General features: G+C 34.4%; 1 protein-coding gene across 2 annotated transcripts in view; it reads right to left on the reverse strand.

Moving 5' to 3' along the window:
• Nucleotides 1–1,933: 1,933 nt before the first annotated feature.
• Nucleotides 1,934–24,729, reverse strand: part of LOC143252178 (allene oxide synthase-lipoxygenase protein-like) — a 41,812-nt gene continuing 19,016 nt past the window's right edge. The window contains exons 7-16 of one of the 2 annotated variants that reach the window (XM_076503919.1): nt 22,320–22,415; nt 20,159–20,255; nt 18,596–18,713; nt 17,102–17,194; nt 15,274–15,334; nt 9,078–9,183; nt 8,597–8,688; nt 6,057–6,233; nt 3,869–4,032; nt 1,934–2,185 (exon numbers count right to left, since the gene is read on the reverse strand). In XM_076503919.1, coding sequence (XP_076360034.1) covers nt 2,071–2,185; nt 3,869–4,032; nt 6,057–6,233; nt 8,597–8,688; nt 9,078–9,183; nt 15,274–15,334; nt 17,102–17,194; nt 18,596–18,713; nt 20,159–20,255; nt 22,320–22,415 — 1,119 coding nt within the window. In that variant the 3' untranslated portion in view covers nt 1,934–2,070. The remainder of the gene's footprint in view (nt 2,186–3,868; nt 4,033–6,056; nt 6,234–8,596; nt 8,689–9,077; nt 9,184–15,273; nt 15,335–17,101; nt 17,195–18,595; nt 18,714–20,158; nt 20,256–22,319; nt 22,416–24,729) is intronic. The other variant, XM_076503920.1, reaches the window with a different exon arrangement.

The following is a 24,729-nucleotide window of genomic DNA, read 5'->3' on the forward strand; positions in this document are numbered from 1 at the left end:
AAGGGTGTTTCTTATGATTAATCTTATGTGTGGAATAAGTGTATAAAGAAAACCTTTGAAGTAACTTAAGGACACCTTAAAGGTGAATTTTACAGAAAAAAGAAAACTTTACAGTCAAAAGAACTACTGATACTGATTAATTTTGCAGGTTCACATTTTTGATAAAAAATATGTGCTAATAAATGAAACGTATAACTTGGTGCAGAAAGAGCCCTTTCCGAGCGGCAATCCGAAGTTTTTAGTTTTTACGTTTGCCGCTAAGAAAAGTAATGTGACGTAATAGTTGCCAAACAAACCGCCAACGCCAGTGCGTTGAATGTAAATAAACATGGCCAGTGCATACGGAGAAACAGAGACGGAGTCTGTTTTGACTTTGTTTTCTGAACAGTGTCGAGTAGCACCATGATCTACCAGCTTTTAAACTTAGAATATACTCTATTTGGGATAGATTTGTCCACTGTCTAGACTAGGAAATCAAGGTTTCACTGACTTTCATGTGCCACAAATATAAAACACGCTCATGAATGTGAATTGTGTATGTCTAGTTACATTCTACAAAAAACTTGTACTTTTTATATTATTATATTATACTAGTTATTGTTTATCGCTTTATACTGCACACATACCTTTAATTTTGTTCATTTCGTGATGGCAAGGGATAGCTTTAGAGGGGAGGAATCTGTACGCAGCAGGCTGAGATCAGTCCTCAGCCCTACACGAGGAAAGATGGTGGGGGCGATCCTGTCTACTGCTGATGGATTTTTTCAATCTTAACCTGCCTGGCTTGAAACCCACGGAATCCAAAACAGTGGAATCCGACACAAAACATGAGCGTTCAAAGTGATCTAGACAAAGCTATACATGGTGTGAAGGAGTCCAGTTCTTCCTACTGACCATCCGCACCCACTGTTGCCACCTTGCCGGTTTCTTCTCCTTGCACGGAAACGAAAAGAAACTTTTGCCCAATGCCGAACCGTTTTTACAACCATAAGCAACGCAGTAAACCATGTTATCATAAAACAAACATAAAGTAACAATATCAAGGCAAAAAAATAGTCTCACAAGGTATGTAATCCGAAAAAAGCACCAATAGATTTACATAAAACACCAGCACTGAAAGGAACAAAATGGTCGGCGCGCAAAGCGTGTTTGGCAACTATTACATCATAGTTGTAAAACGTCATGGAAACAGCCGAACGACCGAGAGGAACTTGAGTTCGCGGACCCCCGCATATTTTGTTTCATTTTTTTCCTCAAAAACTAAAGTGTTTAAAAATATAGCAAACCACACAGGAATTATACCTAACCAAAGCACAGTTTCTAAGGCAATCATTAAATTTATTGAAAATTCACTTTTAAAGTGTGGTTTTCGCGTAAAACATTTTTTCTTAAAATTGGAAGTCAATAAATTAAGAAGAAACAATTAAAACGTAACATTTATGCATATTACCAAAGGCAACACGATTTACAAGTTTAGGGTAGTCAGGTGTTTGTTTCTTTAGAGAACATTTAAACAAAAAAAAAAGAAGGTCCTGTATTACCCCTCTCTATTTATTTATTTTTTAAATAAACTAGAAACCGTTAGGATTAGCAGAAAACGACTTTAAAGTATTCTTCCGCAAAAAATAATTGAGGGGCTACTTGTTACACAATCGTAGTTTGTGGTGTAAGATGATATACGTGTGCTGAAGTTGAGGCCAATTTCTATAAGGTAAGTTGAATAGTGAGGATAGCAACAACAATAGGAACAGTTGACTTCAGTACATTGTATTAAATTAGCTGAAATTGCTCTCACTAGCAAAAATTCCTTTGCTAATAGAATCAACGATGATAAATAACAGGTATCTTGGAGTCCCCTAAAGAACAAGATATAATTAGTTCACTGGTAAATGTAACAAACAGCATTTGTTATATCATCAAACGATATCCCAGCTGTATCGAGTTGAAGTTTATTTTTAAGTAATACTTTCGAAAATTTAAAACTGTGATGTTAATTGTGTATATTTTTGGCGTAAAATATTGGTTTATTGCTAAAATGATTTCACAACTTTGTTTTAGAGTTTTAATTATTCAGATACTTATAGAATTTGGAACAATTTCAGGATCCAGCCATGGGTATGGAAAGTCCATGGTTTGGTTTCGAGCTTTTATTTTTGCACTGATTATTTTCAGTTCCGCGCAGAATCTAAAAAGAAAAAATAAATAAATGTTAGAAATTAGAAAAATATACAAAGCAGACACAGATTTAGGATCTGGGTAGAAAATGTGTAAAACAAATATATTTATTATTATATTATATGATATTTTAAGTTAGTTTTTTACCCTAACCTAAAGATAATTTCTTCTAATAAAAATATTTTATTGAGTCAAATTAAGTCTTATGAATATTTATCTATGAAAAACGATTATTCATTTATGTTCCCCTCGGTGTGCTCAGCAGATAGCTCGATGTGGCTTTGGTATAAGAAAACACTCACACACACACACACACACACTTTCATTTATGTTTCCAACTAGAAATATATTTATAACGCTAACATTCAATTCTAATTTGTATGTCCATTTAAATATTTGACAAATGCTAACACTAGTAATTCATCACGCTGTTTGGAAGTCACCAATAAGAGTTGGCTTGTTCCACTCTGTAATACCGACCAGTTTTTAGCGGGTTCCTATCTGACACATCAGTCAGGTTGGATTTTGCTTTAAATTTCTACGTCCGAAAATATTAATTTCTAACCAGTCCTGTTACTTCATATGTTCCTAATATAGCAACTAGTTGTATTATACAGAGTTAACTCGGTATTTTTGAAGAGAGCTGAACGAGCTACAGTACACTCATCTAACTGAACAGACTTTCAAGTCTACATGGAGTAACACCCTCATCAAGTTAACTTAATCTAGACACCAGTAACACAATAAAAAAATATTAACATTACGTAAATTATTTTAGGCCTTACGTGCGATATGAAACTAAAGATTTTTTTCTGTCTTTACAAAAAGGTTTAGTTTGTTTGTAGTTAAAGACAAAGCTACAAAATGCGCCATCTCTCCTTTGCCCACCACGGGTATCGAAACCTGGTTTCTAGCGTTCTAAGTCCGCAAACACGTCGCCGTTACAAAAAGGTTGGGTTAGTAATTTAAATAGCATCGTTTAATGCATTGTCGTGAGGCCATAACAGTGCTAGTGTGTTTTAAGGCATCTTTAATATCTAGCTAACTTTGAAAGCATGTTGTGAAAAACAACGTATTATGTGCCCAAGGTGAAGAGTTTCTCTATAGAGTTTCAGTTTTACTCAACTTATTGGAATAACAAGAAGTTTGTTTGCATATCAGCGTTTTACCAAAACGGACGATGTCATTCGCTTCAGGCCTACTTTATAGAGAACAAAGTAAGCGCTAGAGCGATTTCAAAATCAGAACTCTCTTAAAAGACTAGAACGAAAATACAATTCGGAAGCCATTCCTCAAAAAAATCTTCTCTTTGATTTCATTTTTACTATAATAATTTTTAAAAGGTTTTTCATAATAAATCACGAATAGTTTGCAAATATTTCACAATTATGATACTGTTTCTTAACGGCATTTTATTATGAATGCTAATTAAAGACTTTAACAAGTATAATCTATTGATATATTCAAACAAATATTTGTTTAATAAAGTAACAAGTTCAACTTGTCAACAGTAGGCCCTAAACTAAAGGAATTTCACTAAGATATATAACAAAGGTGTTGGTCCTTTGATCCTTAATTTAGTTCATAGGAGTTCGTATGTAAGATTTCCCCATATTTTACATAATTACATTTGTAATCACAAATTACACGTGTTTCCTATGTTAGAAGTATTAAGAACATCCGGGTAACTTACTCTTCTGCGGCTTTGAAACACGCTGGGTGATACAAGTACTTCACCTCAAAATCTCCGAGAGACTTCGTTCCCCGAGCACTAAGTAATTTGGTGATAACCATTATATCCAAAGTTATTTCCTTGTTTGGCAGCGTCTTCAATACATCCTTGAGAGTTCGTGGTTTCTAGAATTAGAGAATTGGCAGCAATGTTGGCAGTTTAAAATACCAGTTCATAGCCTTTTGTACTTATACTATACAGAAATCTTTAACAAGCAATGTTTGATTCATTTAAATAATATATAGCTATCTTGGTAGGTGACAGGGTATCCACACAGATACGGAAACCTAAGAATACGGTGCATGACTGTGCTGGACATGATTCAGGGATCATTTTGATTCCTTTGATCCACATTTGTAACACCTCGGACATTTTGTTCCTTTACATTTATTGATTAGCTTTGAATCCAATATCATTTCCATCTCGACAAGAACAAACAATCAGTGATTCTGATTCGTTGTCTCAACAGTTCCTCGTAGACTCACTCCACAAAGAGTTCAAGAATGGTAATTATTCCTTAGATAAAACAGTAAAATAATGCAGTGACCATTGCTTAAGTTATGATAAACAAATCATCCCAAACTCTGCAAAAAACCATTCGTATCTCCGTCGGATATCATCCTATCATAGATCGACATTCATCTCTGGATTTCTTACAAAATAATTCATGTTTATATTTTTTTTTCAGGAAGAAAAGACTAAATGCAGTAAGCATATGGTTCTTACAAAGTCTCTCACCATTTCTGATGCCACTGAATTAGAGTGTTTTTTAATTAACATGTTTAATGTGATGGGCTACTAAATGACATTAGTTTGTTTGTTTGTTTTTGAATTTCGCACAAAGCTACACGAGGGCTATCTGCGCTAGCCATCCCTAATTTAGCAGTGTAAGACTAGAGGGAAGGCAGTTAGTCGTCACCACCCACCGCCAACTCTTGGGCTACTGTTTTACCAACGAATGGTGAGATTGATCGTCACATTATAACGCCCCCACGGCTGAAAGGGCAAGCATGTTTGGCGCGACAGGGATACGAACCCGCGACCCTCAGATTATGAGTCGCACGCCTTAACACGCAAATGACATTGGGATTGCAAAATATCTTCACATAATACAATTAATCCAATATCTCAGATTCTTAAAACCCAGAACTTCAGTTATGAACATCAATATATTTCACCATTTGCTATTTTTAATCTGATTCGATTGAGTTAAAGGTTTCAAACGTAGCCATGCCCAACTTACAAGAGTGACTCGAAGGAAGGCAACTAGTAATTAGTACCTACTGCCTATATCTTAACTGCATAATTAACATAATTAATTAATTAATAAGCGTAATTAACTGTCATCGTTATAGCGCTCTCAATACATGTTTGGCGGTGTACCGTAGTTCGAGCCTTAAACTTTCTTATCTGCAAGCTACCACACTACTACCCGATCACGTTAGATCTCAATCGATTCCATATTTTAAATTTTTAATACTCTCAAACCACACTCACTGTAATTTGTTATTACTGGCTAGGAAAATAAGTATACAAATCACATGGTTTTTCAACCTTCACGTCCCCCCCCAACTGGATATGATAGTCTTAACCTAAAACATAACAAATTCAGCTTCTTCGAAATATCTGTTTAAAATTTTAAAATATTTTATGTTATAACGATGCATACCCTCCTGTCGACTATGGGCAAGAATAAAACGGCAAAACATTCAATTAATAAGTCGTCATAAATCGTAATTACTCTACATCGTACAACAATGCTTTCCTCGACCTATCTTTAAAGGTCAAAGTATTGTATTGTCATCAAACGTTGACAAGTCTCACATATGTATTATAGCATCGTTTTTAACACAAGCTATTTTGCACACAAACTTTTAGTTTGCGTTTTTTTCTCTTGTAAAAAACAAACAATATTTCACCAAGTTTTGAAATTGGTGTATTAAGATCTCAATTTATTTATATTTACTTATTGTATCGCAAGTTAACGTAATATGAATTTCACAACTAATACTCTACAGAAAAAAAAAACAATTTGTTTTTCTAAGCTGAACACTGATATTACGTGTATTAACATAACGTTGACCTGCACTATAAGCAAACGGATGAAGAACTCATACAGAGTGAATATAAACTTGCTAAAGACACTCACCTTGTCTCGAGGAATTTCCCCACATACTATTCCGGGATAATTTGGCGGGAAACCATATTCTGCATATTGCTGAAAATTTGCTGAAGCGTGGCCGATGCTGCATATTGAAATAATTACGCTCACTACATCAATAACCTGATCGACTGTAGTGAATTTTCCATTTTCACCTGGAACACCCTAATGTTAAGGTTTAATAAAACACATGTAAAAACATTAATACATAATAGCTAACAGGTGGCAGCAGCGTGAGAGATATTTTTGGAAATAATGTGTTACACAAACAGTTACTATGGCCTCTTGGAAATAATATGCTTAAAACATAAATGAACAATTACAATGATACCAACCAAAAACACCCTAAACGTACTTAAAAAAAAAAGATTCACTGTGCCACGTGAAAGAATGAAATAAAAATTGACGGCCAAAATGGTAATTATAATTGCAGCATTTATAAAAAAATTATTTGCAGCAAATATTGATTAACAGTTAGCCAGGTCGCATGTTTTTGTTTAACTTTGGGCATGATGGTGGGTAAACTAAAATACACAGCCTACTTAACTACCGTGTATCTTGGCTTTACAATGATGGGAGAGATACTCTTGGAGACAATATACTTAAAGTATAAATGAATGATTAGGATAATCTTTAATTGGTGCAAGGGATACTTATGGAGACAATATGTTTAAAAGGGATAGTTATGGAGACAATATGTTTAAAAGGGATAGTTATGGAGATAATATTTTAAAAGGGATAGTTATGGAGACAATATGTTTAACAGGGATAGTTATGGAGATAAAATGTTTAAAAGGGATAGTTATGGAGACAATATGTTTAAAAGGGATAGTTATGGAGATAATATTTTAAAAGGGATAGTTATGGAGACAATATGCTTAAAAGGGATAGTTATGGAGACAATATGTTTAACAGGGATAGTTATGGAGACAATATGTTTAAAAGGAACACTGAGATTCGATATGACCGGGTGGTTATGGCGGTCGACTCGTAATCAGAAGGTCATGGGTTCGAATTCCCATCACACCAAACATGCTCGCCCTTTCAGCAGTAGAGGCGTTATAATGTTACGGTCAATCCAACTATTCGGTGGTAAAAGAGTAGCCCAAGAGTTGGCAGTGGGTGGTGATGACTAGTTCCCTTCACTCTAACTCACACTGGCAAATTAGGGACGGCTAGCGCAGGTAACACTCGTGTAGCTTTGCGCAAAATTCAAAACAAAACAAGGTTATTTATATATTAAATATTAACTTTTAGAATATATAAATTGGAAAAGCTTTATTTTGGGAAGCCTCCTGACACCCTTCTTGGTCGTGTTCATTTATCCAATCGTAATAACCTTTTTTACATTTTCTAAGAGTATTTACCCAATAAGTTATGCAGTTATTGAATATACACTGCTTATAATAATGTTCTGAAAATTTAAAAGTCATCTCTATCGAAATGTAGTCAAAGCAAAATAGTTTGGTTTGTTTTGAATTTCGCGCATAGCTACACGTGGGCTATCTGCGCTAGCTGTCCCTAATTTAGCAGCGTAAGACTAGAGGCAAGGCAGCTACTCACCACCACCCACAGCCAACTCTTTGGCTACTCTTTCACCAACCAATAGTGGGATTGACCGTAACGTTATAACGCCCCACGGCTGAAAGAGCGAACATGTTTAGTGTGACGAGGAATCGAACTCGCGACCCTCGGATTAGGAGTAAAGTGCCTTAATCACCTGGCCATATCCCAAAATAGCCTAATATTAAAATTCCTCCTTAGAAAGTAATTATACCGTTGATTACGATATGTTAAGAAATAATTAGTTATTTTGCACGCTATGATTTAAACAGGTATTCTTATTAGCTGTATTCCCTTATTCAATCAAACAACAAAATAAAATCTAGAAACCTTCCACTTAGTTTATTAAACTTATATTTATTTTCAGCTGATCATAGTATCTGGTATTCGTCAGCTAATGTTATTTTATGGTGTCTTCCAGTGAAAATGTATTCTCAAGACCTTCTTAGATCATTTAGGTCATTTAACCTAAAGATGACCAAATATTTGTTTGTTTGTTTTTGAATTTCGCGCAAAGGTACACGAGGACTATCTGCGCTAGCCGTCCCTAATTTAGCAGTGTAAGACTAGAGGGAAGGCAACTAGTTATCATCACCCACCGCCAACTCTTGGGCTACTCTTTTACCAACGAATAGTGGGATTAACCGTAACATTATAACGCCCATACGGCTGAAAGGGCGAGCATGTTTTGGTGCGACCGGGATTCGAACCCACAACAATCAGATTACGAGTCGAACGCCTTAACACACTTGGCCATGCCGGGCTGTGACCAAAGAAGGGCGAAACGTTGTTCTGTACTTTATTTTAATTAAAGTTCCAATACCCATACCAACCGTCTTGAGAATGCATTTTTACTTCAAGTGTGTCTCTCGTAATTACGAATGTCTTCCAGTTAATAAATTTGTCTCTAAATAATCACTTATTCAACATTTTAATTAAAACCAAACCACTGAAGTTACACGTACCATTAAACCAACGCCACCCTCGTCTCTACTTAGAACTAATTCATCTCGCCAGCACTGGAGTTCTTCATCATTAATAACCTTTTCTGAACTGTCTGAAAATGATTGAAAGTATTAAAAATTGGTCAGAAATGGCTAAACGTTTAACTGTGTACAGTTATAAAACAAAAACAACATGTTATTAAGTGTAGCTTTTAAACTACGTCATGTTAATCTAATTTTAAATTTAAAATCTACAACAATATTAGTATATAAAAATATTGAATTATCAATGCACCAAACCTTCTTAAATTAAGAAAATAATTCACGATATTGTGAATTATGTTAATATAACCATAAAATTTTGCTAAGCCTACATGAACATCAACAGATCCTATTGCCATATTTTTAACGCAATCAACAATAACAATTAAGTTATACACAGCAAAGAATACATATATAAATAGTAATACAATTCTTTATATCAACTGAAGCGAAACTGTACCATAGTAAAACTGAACAACATTGGTGACATAGTTGTTGATGGCTTTGTAAATAGCAACAGCATCATCTCTGTATGGGTAGTTTGGCAGGACATTCGGATCGTCAACCTGCCAATAAAGGTAACGTTTTTAGAATCTAACTCAAGCAATGTGAAAAAAAAAAATTAAACCAGAACATGTGTCGAATACGCAACGTACGAAGTAAGAACATGTGATTTTTTTATCAACATTCACAACTTTTAGAGGAAGTTGTAGCTGCAATAAACGTCATATTTACCATGATGTAAATTATAGCTGTTCATCAAAGTAATCCCTACCTCCATCCCAATTATTGCGTAATTTACTTCTATACATAATCAGGAACACTGAATACAGGGCTATTGGAATTTTGAAATATACTAGAGGAAATATACTAAAGGAAAGCAACTAATGACAAGGGTATACACCCAACCTACGGGATGTAAAAAAGGTCACCGATATTCATATAATAATAATAATAAACTATTTTATAATACCGACAAAAGGTTTATTGAGCAAAATTATTTTAACTGGTTTAAAAACTGAGAGATTGTTTGGTTTCAGTTAAGCACAAAGCTATACAAAAGGGTATCTGTGCTCCTGCCCACCATGGATATCAAATCCCGCTTTCTAGCGTTACAGCTCTACAGACATGCCGCTGTGCCACTGTAAATTGTAAGATATTCGTAAGGAATAGTGAAGATCATAAGTTGATACTTATAACGAACTTCTAGACTATATTTAGTTATGCATATAATCTAGCACTGTAAAACACAGGGTGTATCTGTTTCTCGGTCACGCAGTGATGTCTTTGCAACTTACCAAGTTTCGTTTGTTTGTTTGTTTTTGAATTTCGCGCAAAGCTACACGGGAGCTATCTGCGCTAGCTGTCCATAATTTAGCACTGTAAGACTAGATGGAAGGCAGCTAGTCATCGCCACCCACCGTCAACTCTTGGGTTGACTATCACGTTATAACGCCCCCACGGCTGAAAGGGCGAGCATGTTTGGTGCAACTGGGATTCGCACCCGCGACCCTCAGATTACGAGTCGAACGCCTTAATCCATCTGGCCATGCCGGGCCAACTTATTAAGTAGTTTGACTTCCTGTCCATTAGAAACCAGAAGTCTACGATTGAAAAATTAAAAACATTTGGATCAAAATGCACAAAAGATTGCGACATTATGAAAACAGAAATTTTGTTATTATAACTTACGAGTGTAGTCAAACAACATTCCACAAAGACCTAACCCTTATTTTAACACCATAAGTTTTAATCTCTCCTCTGTTTTAGTTATTTTAATAATAGTGTGTTGACGAAACTACGCCACACGTGTTAACGTCCGAAATCTAATATTCGGTTACTTAATTATACTGGCAAATCGATCGATAGACACGCACTTACGTGCGCATCTTTTTAAATAAAGCATTCTAGCGAAAAAAATAAGTGGCACGTCATGTAACATCTTTTAATATACAGATTTGTTTTGCTTGGAATTAAGCACAAAGCTTCACAATGGGCTATCTGTGCTCTGCCTACCGAGGGTATTGAAACGCGGTTTCTAGCGGAGTGAGTATGCAGACACCGCTGTGCCACTGGGGGGCTAATTTATAGAAAAGCCAGTGCGTTTTGAACACAATGGGTTCCAACAATTACTTTGTTTATATATATTTGTTTAGCAGTGAAAATGGGCCCGGCATAGCCTAGCGCGATAAGGCGTGCGCTTCGTAATCTGAGGGTCGCGGGTTCGCGCCCGAATCGCGCCAAACATGCTCGCCCTCCCAGCCGTGGGGCGTTATAATGTGACGATCAATTCCACTATTCATTGGTAGAAGAGTAGCCTAAGAGTTGGCGGTGGGTGGTGATGACTAGCTGCCTTCCCTCTAGTCTTACACTGCTAAATTAGGGACGGCTAGCACAGATAGCTCTCGAGTAGCTTTGTGCGAAATTCCAAAACAAACAAACAAGCAGTGAAAATATAAGATTTAATGTATGAACATCGACAAAAATTGAAAAAAGGTAATAAAAAACGACCTTTACACCATTGATAAATATGAAAAAATATTTATTTAATCAAACGTTTCGCCTTTGCGACTTCTTCAGGGTTAATATACATATTAAGCTACACAATCGGCTATCTGCGCTCTGTCAACTACGGATTTCGAAACCTTGTTTCCAGCGTTTTAATTCCACCAACATACCACTATTCCAGTAGGAAACCTCGACAGTGACTCAAGTTTGATAATTGAGGGCTGGCTAGCTCACCGTTAAATGAACTGTACCGATAATCAACTCGAAATTAATTCACTCGTCGTGAACTCTTCGGTAAAATATCAAAGAATTTCCGGATTAGATGGAAGTCTCAGAGTTGTTTACAAGTTTGTAAATCTTATGTATATAAGTAGTTATTATTTATATTAACCGTTGTTATGAATCGTATCATTGTTTGAATATTAAAACATATTTGTTTTGAGAAAGAGAATTGTGTGTAGCGATCTTATTGGCAGACTGGTTTGGTTTACTTTAAATTTCGCGCAAAGCTATTTGAGGGCCATCTTTGCTAGCCGTCTCTAATTTCGCAGTGTAAGACTAGAGGGAAGGAAACTAGTCATCACTACCCACCGCCAACTCTTGGGCTACTTTTTTTACCAATGAATAGTGGGATTGACCACTATTGTTGGCAGATATCACAAACTTGATACACATCGAAGGTTAATTAACTTCTAAACCTAAATTACAATTTTGCTCATTTTTAGGTTATTTCAAATCGTAATACCTAACATAATACACTGGAGGTTCGTCCGAAATAAATTATAATACGTAACAGTGTAAATATTTTTTAAACTAAAAGAAAAAAATATCTTCAATAAACAGCTATTGAAATATATATTACATTCTTTTCTACACCACTACACATTAGTAAAACGTTTGATGAATGTCAACAGTAAACAAAATTGAATAAATGAAATTTATTAAAACCGATCGGCATAGCCAGTTGGGTTAAGGCGTTCGACTCCTAGTCCGAGGGTCGCGAGTTCAAATCCCAGTCGCATTAAACATGCTCGCCCTTTCAGCCGTGGGAGCATTGTATTGTGACGACCAATCACAGTATTCGTTGGTAAAAGAGCAGCCCAAGAGTTAACGGTGGGTGGTGATGACTAGCTGCCTTCCCTCTAGTCTTACACTGCTAAATTAGGGACAGCTAGCGCAGATAGCTCTCGTGTAGCTTTGCGCGAAATTTAAAAAGACATTCAAACCAGATCATTTTTCAAGTTGTTTTATTCAACGTTTCGGCTTTAAACTTTTATCAAAAGCATAAAAATTCTATAATGGACTCTCACTCAAAGTAAGTCCATTCTATTCTATCTTGCAAAGGACTCTCACTCAAAGTAAGTCTATTCTATTCTATCTTGCAAATACTTTTAAGGTTGTTGTTTTTTTTCTGGAAGAAAGATTCAGTCATTTGTGAACGTGTACCCTGTCGAAATGTTTCCAAGCGCTTGAGTTTTTTCTTGTTTAAAATTAAGCACATGGGCGTGGTTGAAGAATGTTGAGTACCGAATGGAACAACACCCTGATTTTTTGTAAGTTTTTTTTCTTAGAAATCCCATCGGTACCAGAGTTCTTGGCATTTTATATTTTTAATCAGCATTTCGATTCAACTGCTTGATGACAGAAAATATCTTCGCTATTTTTTAATTTACGAAACGCTCACTAGAGCATAGCACACGAGATTATGAATAAATAAGACGAGTGTGTTTGTTTTTGAATATCACGCAAAACTACGCGAGGGCTATCTGCGCTAGCCATTTCCAACTTAGCAGTGTAAGATTAGAGGGAAGGCAACTGGTCATCACCACCCACCGTCAACTCTTGGACTACTGTTTCACCAACGAATAGTAGGATTGACCGTAACATTATAACGCCCCCACGGCTGAAAGGGCAAGCATGCTTGATGTTACGGGGATTCGAACCCGTAATCCTCGAATTACGAGTCGAGCGCCTTAGCCACCTGGCGGTCGTGTCGGGTCTTAAGACGAGTGAGAATCCAGGGAATATTATAAATTTTTTTTTGCTCAACATTTCGGTCCTACTCCTTCATTAGGAGTATGTAACTTCTGTAATTAAGACTGAACTTCATGAATAAATGCTCCAATGCTATTTATTAACTACAGTCTGAGCAACACAAGAACATAGATGATGAATAGATCATACCAAAAAATACTAATACTAATAATCAGAATATATATACAAAGTAATTATAACAATTGTTTTTATTAAATGGCCAAACAAATATTTATGAAAAAAACAAGCAAGTAAGCGCACGTTAATGAAAATTACAAAATTAGTGGTTTGTGTGAAACGACTAAATTTGCTCTTGTCATCGAGATATAATCCAGTCTTTTTTTTCATTGAAACGACCAGTTTTGGTTAATATTAATTAACTTTTCTTTCAGTCAGATTCCCCAGTGGATCAGCGGTAAGTTTGCGTACTTACGATGCAAACTAACCTTAGTTTGAATCCCCGGTGGACAGAGTTTAGGTTGCCTTTGTGTGACTTTTAACTAAGAACAAAGCAAAAACATTTAGTTGGAGGGTTCCTTCGATCAGGAGGACATGGGGTGATTCCACCTACTTGATTTCCCCTTAGAAGGCTTAGACCATCCCTGGATAAATGTATTGGTTATCTTCAGGATAAAAACTTAACATATACATTTAGACAACTAAAAGTAATACTCAATTCAAACATATTAAAGATAAAATTTGTGTGCGTTTATTCAATTGATCTATAATATGGTATACTCCTACGATTATATTGAAATGAGTTGAAAATTTCGATAAAAACACAAAACATTGGTATTAAAATTATTGTACATCGTTCTTTAAATTGTCCTTAAAATCTTCTCATCAGAATTGAAGTTACAGGACTATTAGACAACGATATTCAAAAGTTGTGCTCATTTATACAGAGTGCTTAATAATCAGCGTGCGATAAAACATATTTTTTGTTCATTATGAACATTATGAATGATTTAAATCTGATAAATAATCCATTGGAAAGTAAGAAAATTCCTCAGAGAAATTCAAAGAACTTTGTTCCAAAACTTTGACATCTACTCCCGATGTATATGTAAAACTTAAATGATTAACATTAAATTTTGAAGTAAAATTAAACGACTGAAATTAATTATTTTGAGATTTGTCGGATAGTTTATTATTGCGTTTAAGAGTAGCATACAATAATTTTGTAATTGCATGTGTATCATTGTTCTTATTTGTTTATTGACTGATGGTCATAATGTCCGCGCACAAATACTTGTGTGCAGTAATTATACTTCAGAATGTTTTACATTTTAGTTGATGTATTTTTGTACAATAAATAAGTAATAACAAAAGAACAACAATCAAACGTAGTCATATCAAAGCTATTTAACAGAATAAATAAAAGTGCAAAATATAAGCTCGGTTGAAATCTGTTTTGTTTGTTTTTGAATTTCGCGCAAAGCTACACGAGGGTTATCTGCGCTAGCCGTCTCTAATTTAGCAGTGTAAGACTAGAGGGAAGGCAGCTAGTCATCACCACCGCCAACTCTTGGGCTACTCTTTACCAACGAATAGTGGGATTGACCGTCACATTATAACGCTCCCATGGCTGAAAGGGCAAGTATGTTTGGTGCGACGGGATGCGAACCCGCGACCCTCAGATTACGAGTCGCGTACCTTAACACACTTGGCCATGCCTAAAATATGTTTTGAACTTTTAATTGGTTTAATACTCTCACATAGTGCGCCCCCTAGTGACATAACAACATGTCTGTGGATTTACAACACTAAAAACCGGGTTTCGATACCCGTGGGCAGAACACAGATAGCCCTTTGTATGACTTTGTTCTTAATTACAAACAACAACTCAAACAATGCAACTTAGATTGGGCCATGTTTACCAGGCTTTTAGTTTAAGGTACGCAATGTTTTGTTATACGTAAATAGCTACAGTTCTCATCCAGACGATACCCAGTTGTGAACTAAGTAAGCATCCTATCCTTTCTGCAACTTTGTAGCTATTGTTCTCTAGTACTAATTTGGTAATTAGAGTTGTATCGAATTTATTAACGTAACCAAAGTTCATTGATTTGACTACTTCTAAGCTATTTAAAATATTTTACAATTAAACTCACCTCTCTCGCCTTAAAGTCGTTAGGTATTATACCATGGACATTCATTCGCCACTGCTTGAAGCTATCGAAATCAAAATTCAGATGTTTACGATCAGAAAAGATGCCATCTAATATTTCTAAGAAACTTAGATCATAATTTCTTTAAGACTTAATCTGGTTACAAAATACTGTAAGTTATTCTCGGGTTTCTTACATCATGGAAAGACAATACTTAAAGAATATCCAGTATTTCCCTTATGGTAGTTAGCCAATAATGTATAAGTTGTCAGAGTTTTAAACTTGTTAAAATACATCTTTGACTTTAAACAACCTATAAAAATATAAATTATAAGTAGTTCTAATAGCGTGTATGTTGTCATAAACACATTTTACTTCAACTTTTTATTTTTAATATTTTTTGTTTAGTTTGATGCTAGTCGAACTGAATAAGGGAAATGAATGAGCAGAATAGGTTTATAGGTTCGTCATAAATATATTTGGTTATTCACATTTTAAGACCTCAATCATTGTAAGTCGAACTGAAATAAGGGAAATGAGCGAGCAGAATAGGTTTATAGGTTCGTCATAAATATATTTGGTTATTCACATTTTAAGACCTCAATCATTGTAAGTCGAACTGAAATAAGGGAAATGAGCGAGCAGAATAGGTTTATAGGTTCGTCATAAATATATTTGACTATTCACATGTTAAAGACCTCAATCATTGTATTTAAAGTGGATTTTGTCATACACCCAGTAAGAAAATGTTCATTTTTCAACAATAATTAATATTGTTTTAATCTTTTATCATTTTCTAGCCAGTACATTTACATCTTTTACGATAATGAAGAAAAGCCCTTCCATGGGTGATAAAGGGTTAACTAAAGATCTTGGCTCGGGTGTTATAAAAATCAAATATTAAAAATCTTCCTGTTTTAGCCTTTGAATAACGATCTATATTGACACTATGTTCGAAACTGAGATGGCGCTGAAGGGTATAATAGTATGTTTATGTAAATATATTGTTTTGTATGTGATAAGTATTGCAGTTGTACTCTGATGATGGCGTCGTAATGCATAGACGAAACATGTTGACTCTTTTGGGGGACTGCTTCCCCTTTTAAAGAAATATTTCATTGTGCAATAAATCAACTTCTAGACGTTGTATGAAAATATAACATGAGTTGTGTAGGATCTGTTTCAAAGAAGTTTTTGCTTTGTATTGACATGTAAATGGAATGGACTTTGCAATTTGTGATGTAACTTACGTTTTTTGTGACCATGATAACTAAACAGTTTTATCTTTCTTGAACGTGTGCGTATTCCATATTGAGCAACAATTCATGATTTTTAAACAATGATAAAATATCATAAAGTTTGTTTTATGAACATGTCACAAAATAGTTTTAATTCAAACATATTTACACGTAAATAGGCTTAATAGCTTCATGAATTTCATTTACACGTTCGTGATTTATCTACATGTATACTTATAATGAATGAATGCCTGGCTAACCATAATTCTAAGTAAGTTCGTACAGCGTTGAAGCTCGAAAATCTTACAATTATAGGCAATAAAAATGATCTTCAACCTACGAGGTTATAGTAGTTATTAACAAACGACTGTAGATTTTTGCCTTTAGTTATCTTCATATAATTTCCATCTTAAAATCTAAGCAATTGAGTTTATAACCGTTTTTTTAGCATTGTAAAATTAATATCTTATGAGTATAAAGTTAATATGGTCTTACCCTCTTTAAACATTTTAAAACTAAGCAACTAAGTTTATAGCCTGTATTTAACATTGTAAGACTATAATTTTATGGATAAGAAGTTGATGTGGGCTCACCCTCTTTTAATAAGATCAAACATTCCACAACGACCAACAGTCATGGTGAGGTCGACCCATCCATTCTCATTAATCAGTTTCTGCAACCCTCGTCTGTATGCAGAGATAAAAATGGAAATTGAAACAGGATTGTGGTTATATGTTATGTTAATAAACTGTAATATTTTGTTTTTTAATTGTTAAAATTTAAAGCTCTTTCTTAAATCTTAAGATATCACTTAGCCCACTGGTGACATATTTTAAAACCAGTGATAAAACATTCGTTTATGTACTTTGAAAACCGGTGATAAAACATACGTCTATGTACTTTGAATATCCTAAGAGTGATTCTACTTATTTAACATTGTTCTTCTATAAAAGTTGGTGTTTTTATTAACTAAAACAAAATCAAATATTACATGTAACACTTGTATCATCAATAGAAAAACCTTGAAAATGGTTAAAATGCAAATAAATTTAATCGTTTTTGCCTTGTGTTAGCATGTTCAGACTAGAAACATTTCATAGTTTTTGCCTTGTGTTCGCATGTACAGACTAGAAACATTTCATAGTTTTTGCCTTGTGTTCGCATGTACAGACTAGAAACATTTCATAGTTTTTGCCTTGTGTTAGCATGTTCAGACTAGAAACATGTCGTAGTTTTTGCCTTGTGTTCGCATGTACAGACTAGAAAATGTTATATACGTCAATCAGGCGCATGGATCACGACTAGAGCAATATATTGAACTTGTAGACACGTGAAAGAGAGAAAGATGGCGCAAGTTTATTTAAACCTCAGATACAACTTCCTGCACCGTTGCACCAGAGTTGCATTGTCCACATGTCTCATTTTAACATTCTCTTCTTTTAAGGCAAAAGAGTGATGAAACTCAGTCTCAGGTTCAGAAAATACTAATAAATGTCTCTTATTTAACATACGGGATTTTCTTGTTACGATAAAATATACTGACATTGTTGTTTAAAAACAGGATTTTCTAGTTATGATGAAATATATTACATCCTCATTGTTGTTTAAAATACAGAACTTTATAGTGAGAACAAAGTACAACACAACCTTGTTGGTGTTATTACCACAGTCGATATAAATGTAAAACAGTAAAATAAATTTTTCAACACTGTGAATGAAAAAGAAAACCATGTGACATGTTTTAAATTGTTATTTTAGTGTTAGCGCTAAACTGAAAACACTGAGCTTTCTGAGCATCAGCTGTCTATTGTTATAACACTACGTTTGTGAGAGACATAATGAAAAATTAAATAGCTCGGACATCAGACTAAATGTTTCAAATAAACCGATTGTATTAAAATTTGTCATCATTTACCAAATCATTCAATATGAAGAAATAAAAGAAGACTAAGCATTGACCAAATGACCTAATAACCGTGGCAGAGAAATATTATCGAAATTCCTCAAAATGTTATTGCAAGAGGGCGCTGCATTCAGATATATTTAAAATTGGTTTAACACTAAAGGTATCAAATTCTACAACTTACGCATTAATAGCTAGAAGGTACAAGAAATGAGGTGCCATGAGTTTGAAAAGAGGGTGAGAGGGCGACATATTCCTGTGTGTACACACCACAACGCCCTCCATCAGCAAGTGGGTGAAACCTAAAATATTTCAACATCAGAAATGATTTACTAACTTCATATAGCGTTGAATCAGTCTCATTCATTAACATAAAGAAACTATAAATACTTTTTGATAATCGTTCCTTAAACAATTGTACAAAAACAACGATAATAAAATCGCGACTTCTGCTATAAATACAGAATATTCAATATGAAATACCATGAAACCTATACTCATAAACGACAGCTAACTGTAATAAAAATCACAAAAAGTGTATTTCATCAAAGATAGTAAAAATACATATTATTTACAGGTTTTCTGTGTTATCAAGCACAGATACAGGGATAACTACTTTTACATTTGTTAGATAATTTCGTAGCAGAGTTGAATCCAAAGAGGTTAAACGGTAATCTAGGCACAATAATGAACTAAAGGCGAAGCAACTGAGAATAAAAAACAGCAAAACAAAACAGATAATGTCCTTTATATCAATGACAATCCAGTTTTTTGTATATAAATGTTCTTACAGTCATTGTATCATGACTAACAAATACAACCAAGATAATACAAATAAGAATAACTTTTCCACTACAAAGTTTGTTCTTAATTTTAAAATAGAATAATTTTAAGCTACTGACTTGACTTTCATGGCCATTATTCACTTTATGACGAACATAAACCAATATTTAATACATATTTATCCCACCCACAAGAAAGTATTTTTTCGTAAAATACAAATAAAATAGCAAAGTAAGCTGTATTGGAATTAAAAATTAATTGTAAGCTATTTTACCAAAATAGTGATTTAAAAATTAATTTGATTAATAATTAATTTAATAATTAAAAATTAATTGTAAGATATTTTACCAAAATGTCGATTTTTCAATTTATTCTTCATAAATCTACCGAGTACGTTTTTTTTTTTTTTGTCTTGGTTCTCTGCTGGTGAGGAACAGCATGAAATGTCTGTCGTTATGAGGAATAACAGTATAAGGCACATCGACATTTGTGACTGAGTACATGAAGCTGGTGAAATTCAACGTATCAGCACTTGGTATCTGGACATGTAAGGTTATTTACTGTCGTCAAAAAGTGGCTTTGCACTTAACAAACCAGCCTTTTGTAACCTTTAGTTTCCAAAGGAGACTCATACAACTTCGTATCTTGTATCTATGTGTTTTATTTGATAATCTCACAAGATTTGTATTGCTGACATACATTCCTGTTCTTGCATATAATTCTTTTCACATTTAATACAAAAATCATCGATTTTGCTTTAAGTATTTATGTTTCGATGAATGGACAAGTCTAAATAACTTATAAAGCAACCAGTAAATTATTGATTGAAGACATGCTCATTGAATTCTAGTTACTGTACACTCTAAAATCGTTATAATATTATTTAAGACGTAATTACAAACATAAATAGAGAATATTAGAAAATAAAGAACAAAAGGACATTGAGAGATATATCCAGACTTACCTAAATGAGTGCATGACTGATGATATGTGGCATCAGCGTTATTATAGAATATCTTAGCCAACAGCCAGGTATACTGAGGGTCACTTGGTAAGAAAACCTACTCCCAAAAACGATAAAGTGTCATCTATTAAAACATTACTTATTTACAAACTACTTTTATTTGTGAATTTACAGCAATCATTGATATCAAACAGGATGTATGTCTTAGAACAACTTGAAAGTTCTGAATTCATTTTTATGTTTATTTGTACAAATGTAAGAGTATTGTCTGTTGTATGTCCATGTAATAACTTCGCAGGGTGTAAACAAATCTTCAACAAATTTGATAAGGAGGTTCATTGAGTTCATGGGAAGGTGCATACGAAGTTTCAGTTTTGCGACTTTTTTTTACCACTACCCTTTCCTCTCTTGATGAACCTTCACCGAATTTGACATGAAAGTTTGGTGTTTCATGTGGAGACACGATGAAGATTGCGGTTTCACAATTTGCGTTTTGCAAGTTTTTATGAGCGTTGTTACTTTTTTCAATAATTACGTATAAGGGAAATAAATTTTCAAGTTCTAAAATAACCTTTCATTAATTACCAATTTATATAACTTCCGACCAGGGTACGGGTACTCCACCTAGCGTTTTATAGAGAATTAAATAAAAGTAAGTTAGAATTACCGTTACTGCTATACAGTGGCACATGTTATCCCAAGAGCTTATTCCACAAATGGACAAAAATGGAGGCAATGGAAAATCATAAATTAGAAAACATTACGTTTGTTTAAACACATCCGACAAACAGTTTGATAAATATACTATAGAGTTATATAATTAACAATAAATAATACCTGTTTGTAATTACGCTCAACCATACCAACCATTTTTCATTTATAGTCCTCTTTGTTAGTCTAATATGTTGCATTATAATTTTAGTGGCCTGGCATGGCCAGGTGGGTTAAGGCACTCGACTCGTAATCTGAGGGTCACGGGTTCGAATCTCCGTCGCACCAAAAAAGTAGCCCAAGAGTTGGCGGTGGGTGGTGATGATTAGTTGCCTTCCCTCTAGTCTTACACTGCTAAATTAGGGACGGCTAGCGCAAATAGCCCTTGAGTAGCTTTGCGCGAAATTAAAAACAAACAAACAACAAATTTTAGTATTCTGAAACTCGGTGTAGTATTTATATGAAATAGCGTTTAATTATTAACCCATTCTGCGCAATATTGCGTAAGAGATTCACAAGACACCTACTAAACCTTACATGTAATAATAGCATTAAGTAAACAAATCGTTAGGTAAATTGGTTAATCAATCTTTTGATGGAGAGAAATGTTATTATAAATATATATATTGCATAAGGTTCAAGAAGTGATTCAGAAGGAACTAAATAATTTTAAGCTTACACATTAGTAATTAACCGTTGTAATATAGTTATAGAGTTTCTTCCCAAGCTTTTCCTCTTGTTGTCACCTTATACAGACTTTCTTTTTACCTTTGCGCTCTTTGGAAGAGAATAAAGATTCCATTGCCTAAGTAATATGAGCTTTATTCATCTTCGCACTGTTGAGGGCGACACAAAGTTTGGTTTGGTTTGAATTTCGCGCAAAGCAACACGAGGGTTATCTGCGTTAGCCGTCCTTAATTTAGCAGTGTAAGACTAGAGGGAAGGCAGCTAGTCATTACCATCCACCGCCAACTCTTGGGCTACTCTTTACCAACGAATAGTAGGATTGACCGTCACATTATAACGCCCCCACGACTGGAAGGGCTAGTATGTTTGGTGTGACGGGGGTTCGAATCTGCGACCCTCGGATTACGAGTCAAGGGCCTTAACAACCTGGCCATGCCGGGCCGTTTTAAGCATGGTAAAGACTCAAACTAATAAAAACAAAACTATAGAACTTTACATTATGACAAATGTATTAAACACTTCAAACCTTATAGAATAAACTGTTTGATTACCAATCTTGCCGAACGACATAAATGATTGGATAAAATGATGTTTTACAGACTTACATTAACATGGAACTATAAGTTTATAAAACAAGACTGACGCTACACACATATTATTCTACAAACTAAACGAGTAGGAGCTAAAACTCAAAAAATGTGTATCATTATTATTTTTAAATTACGTTAATACATCACAGTTTTGAAATAGTTTAAAAACTCACAGGGTTATCATTGGCCTTGTCTTGAAACAGTTGTATGGCAATGGGCATTAATTCTTTTTTCTCATTGAGGAAAAAGAGGGCGATTGGAGATACAATCTGGATAAAAAGTAGCTTGTTATTAAAATTAGAGGTAAAAAAATTGCTTCAATTCACAAAAATAATGTTTTGAAATGGCGAGTTGATAGCTTATTGAAAATGAATTTAAACAAAAAAATGTTAATTCCGAAACAAAAACTTCAGTGTCTCCCCTTTAACTGTTTTTTTAAACAGATGTGTCATATTTCTATGTATATAAAAAAAATTAATGTGTCATGTGACTATGTCTGTTAACTTTATCCATTGCTTTTATTTAGTCTCAACACATTTGTATGATGACTACCCCTGTTGTGTTATACTGCGTCATTTGTGATGGCCGCTCCTGTTGTTTTATACTGCAACATTTATGATGACTGCTCCTGTTGCGTTATACTGCAACATTTATGATGACCGTTCCTGTTGCGTTATACTGCAACATTTATGATGACCGTTCCTGTTGCGTTATACTGCAACATTTATGATGACCGCTCCTGTTGCATTATACTGCAACATTTATGATGACCGCTCCTGTTGTGTTATACTGCCACATTTATGATGACCGTTCCTGTTGTGTTATACTGCCACATTTATGATGACCGTTCCTGTTTTGTTATACTGCAACATTTATGATGACCGCTCCTGTTGCATTATACTGCAACATTTATGATGACCGTTCCTGTTGTGTTATACTGCAACATTTATGATGACCGCTCCTGTTGCATTATACTGCAACATTTATGATGACCGCCCCTGTTGCATTATACTGCAACATTTGTATGATGACCGCTCCTGTTGTGTTGTACTGCAACATTTATGATGACCGCTCCTGTTGTGTTATACTGAGACATTTAAAAAATGCCATGCTTTTTTCTTTCTATCTCTATTGGAATAGAATAGTTGTTAGATTTAGTTTATCAGACTTTAAGAACAAAGTTATACTTATAAAGCATTTAGCACATGTATTATGATTAACGGGTAGTTATATTATGGTACTTCCTGACCTTTTTCTAGAGCTAATAGCGCAACGGCACGTGCTTTTATACTCTACCATGGAACATGTCAACAGAAAGAAGGCTTGTTAATTTTAAACTTCTACACATGTAGAGTTTTAGAAATACCTGGAAGCTGAGTTTCCCTTTATTTAACTTATGAAATGACCAACAGATCCGGTGACCATGATCTGGAAAAACTAGTTTTATTATAATAAACACATGGAGATCAGTTCTCTTAGTCTAGACAAAATTTCTTCAGATCTTCCACTAGCTAGATCTTTCTCTCTCAATTTGAAATGCTGAACAGAGATTCACTACTTCAACTGAGAAAATCAGATGAATGAGTTTGAAAATGTCAAAACTCATTGACATATTCCTCGAAGAAGAGAGGATTGAACGACTGGAGTAACCAGCTGCTACTTCATTTGGATAGCAGACACTCTCTTGATACCTGAATGCTTTTAGTGTTACAAAATTGAAAAGAAATGGCATTAAATATATAATTGTAAAGCCTCTTCTACCATGTATTCATGAAAGACTGTAAGCATAATTACCAATAACTTGCATTTCAGATCACGTGATGGACCATGAGATATCTGATTTACGCATAAATGAACCCAGAGAATAATTGATATTATTTTCTAACATTAAGGTTTTCCCTAAAACATTATAAATCTATACTATTGTTTAATCCTTTTGTACAGTGTAGTAACTACAATATATGATACCATTTCCTGAATTATTCAAAGTTAATTTTAACAAGAATATCGAGTGTAGAAACAGGAGAAAAACAGATTTAAGTTAAAACATTCCTATGGGGGATCCAAACAACAGCAACATTTCCATTTAATGATTTTAAACTTCGTTTGTCAAAGTTTTTCAAAAACAACTCGCACGTTATGTAGTCTCACTAGTTTGTCAGTAGATATTCGGTAAGAATACTCTTCGTTTGTAGGTGATATCAGCCATTTTCTGTCTTGTTGAAAGTCACTCACCCTGACAAAAAAGGACTCCAACGCTAATGAACGAAGGCTGTATATATTAATTATAGGAACACATTTTATTAATACGTAGTATAATTTGTAGTATGATAAAAATATTAAAATAACACAATATATATTGTTTTAAAGTGATTCTGATTTCCTCAGAACATTGACAGGCAACACTTACTAAGCGAGTATTTTTGCAACGATTTCCTCAGACCATTGATCGAGAACACTTACCAAGCGAGCATTTTTACAATGATTTAATCAGAACACTGACTGATAACACTTACCAAGCGAGCATTTTTACAATGATTTAGTTAGAACACTGACTGATAACACTTACCAAGCGAGCATTTT

The sequence above is a fragment of the Tachypleus tridentatus genome, chromosome 6 (assembly GCF_004210375.1).
Source record: "Tachypleus tridentatus isolate NWPU-2018 chromosome 6, ASM421037v1, whole genome shotgun sequence".
Taxonomy (NCBI): domain Eukaryota; kingdom Metazoa; phylum Arthropoda; class Merostomata; order Xiphosura; family Limulidae; genus Tachypleus; species Tachypleus tridentatus.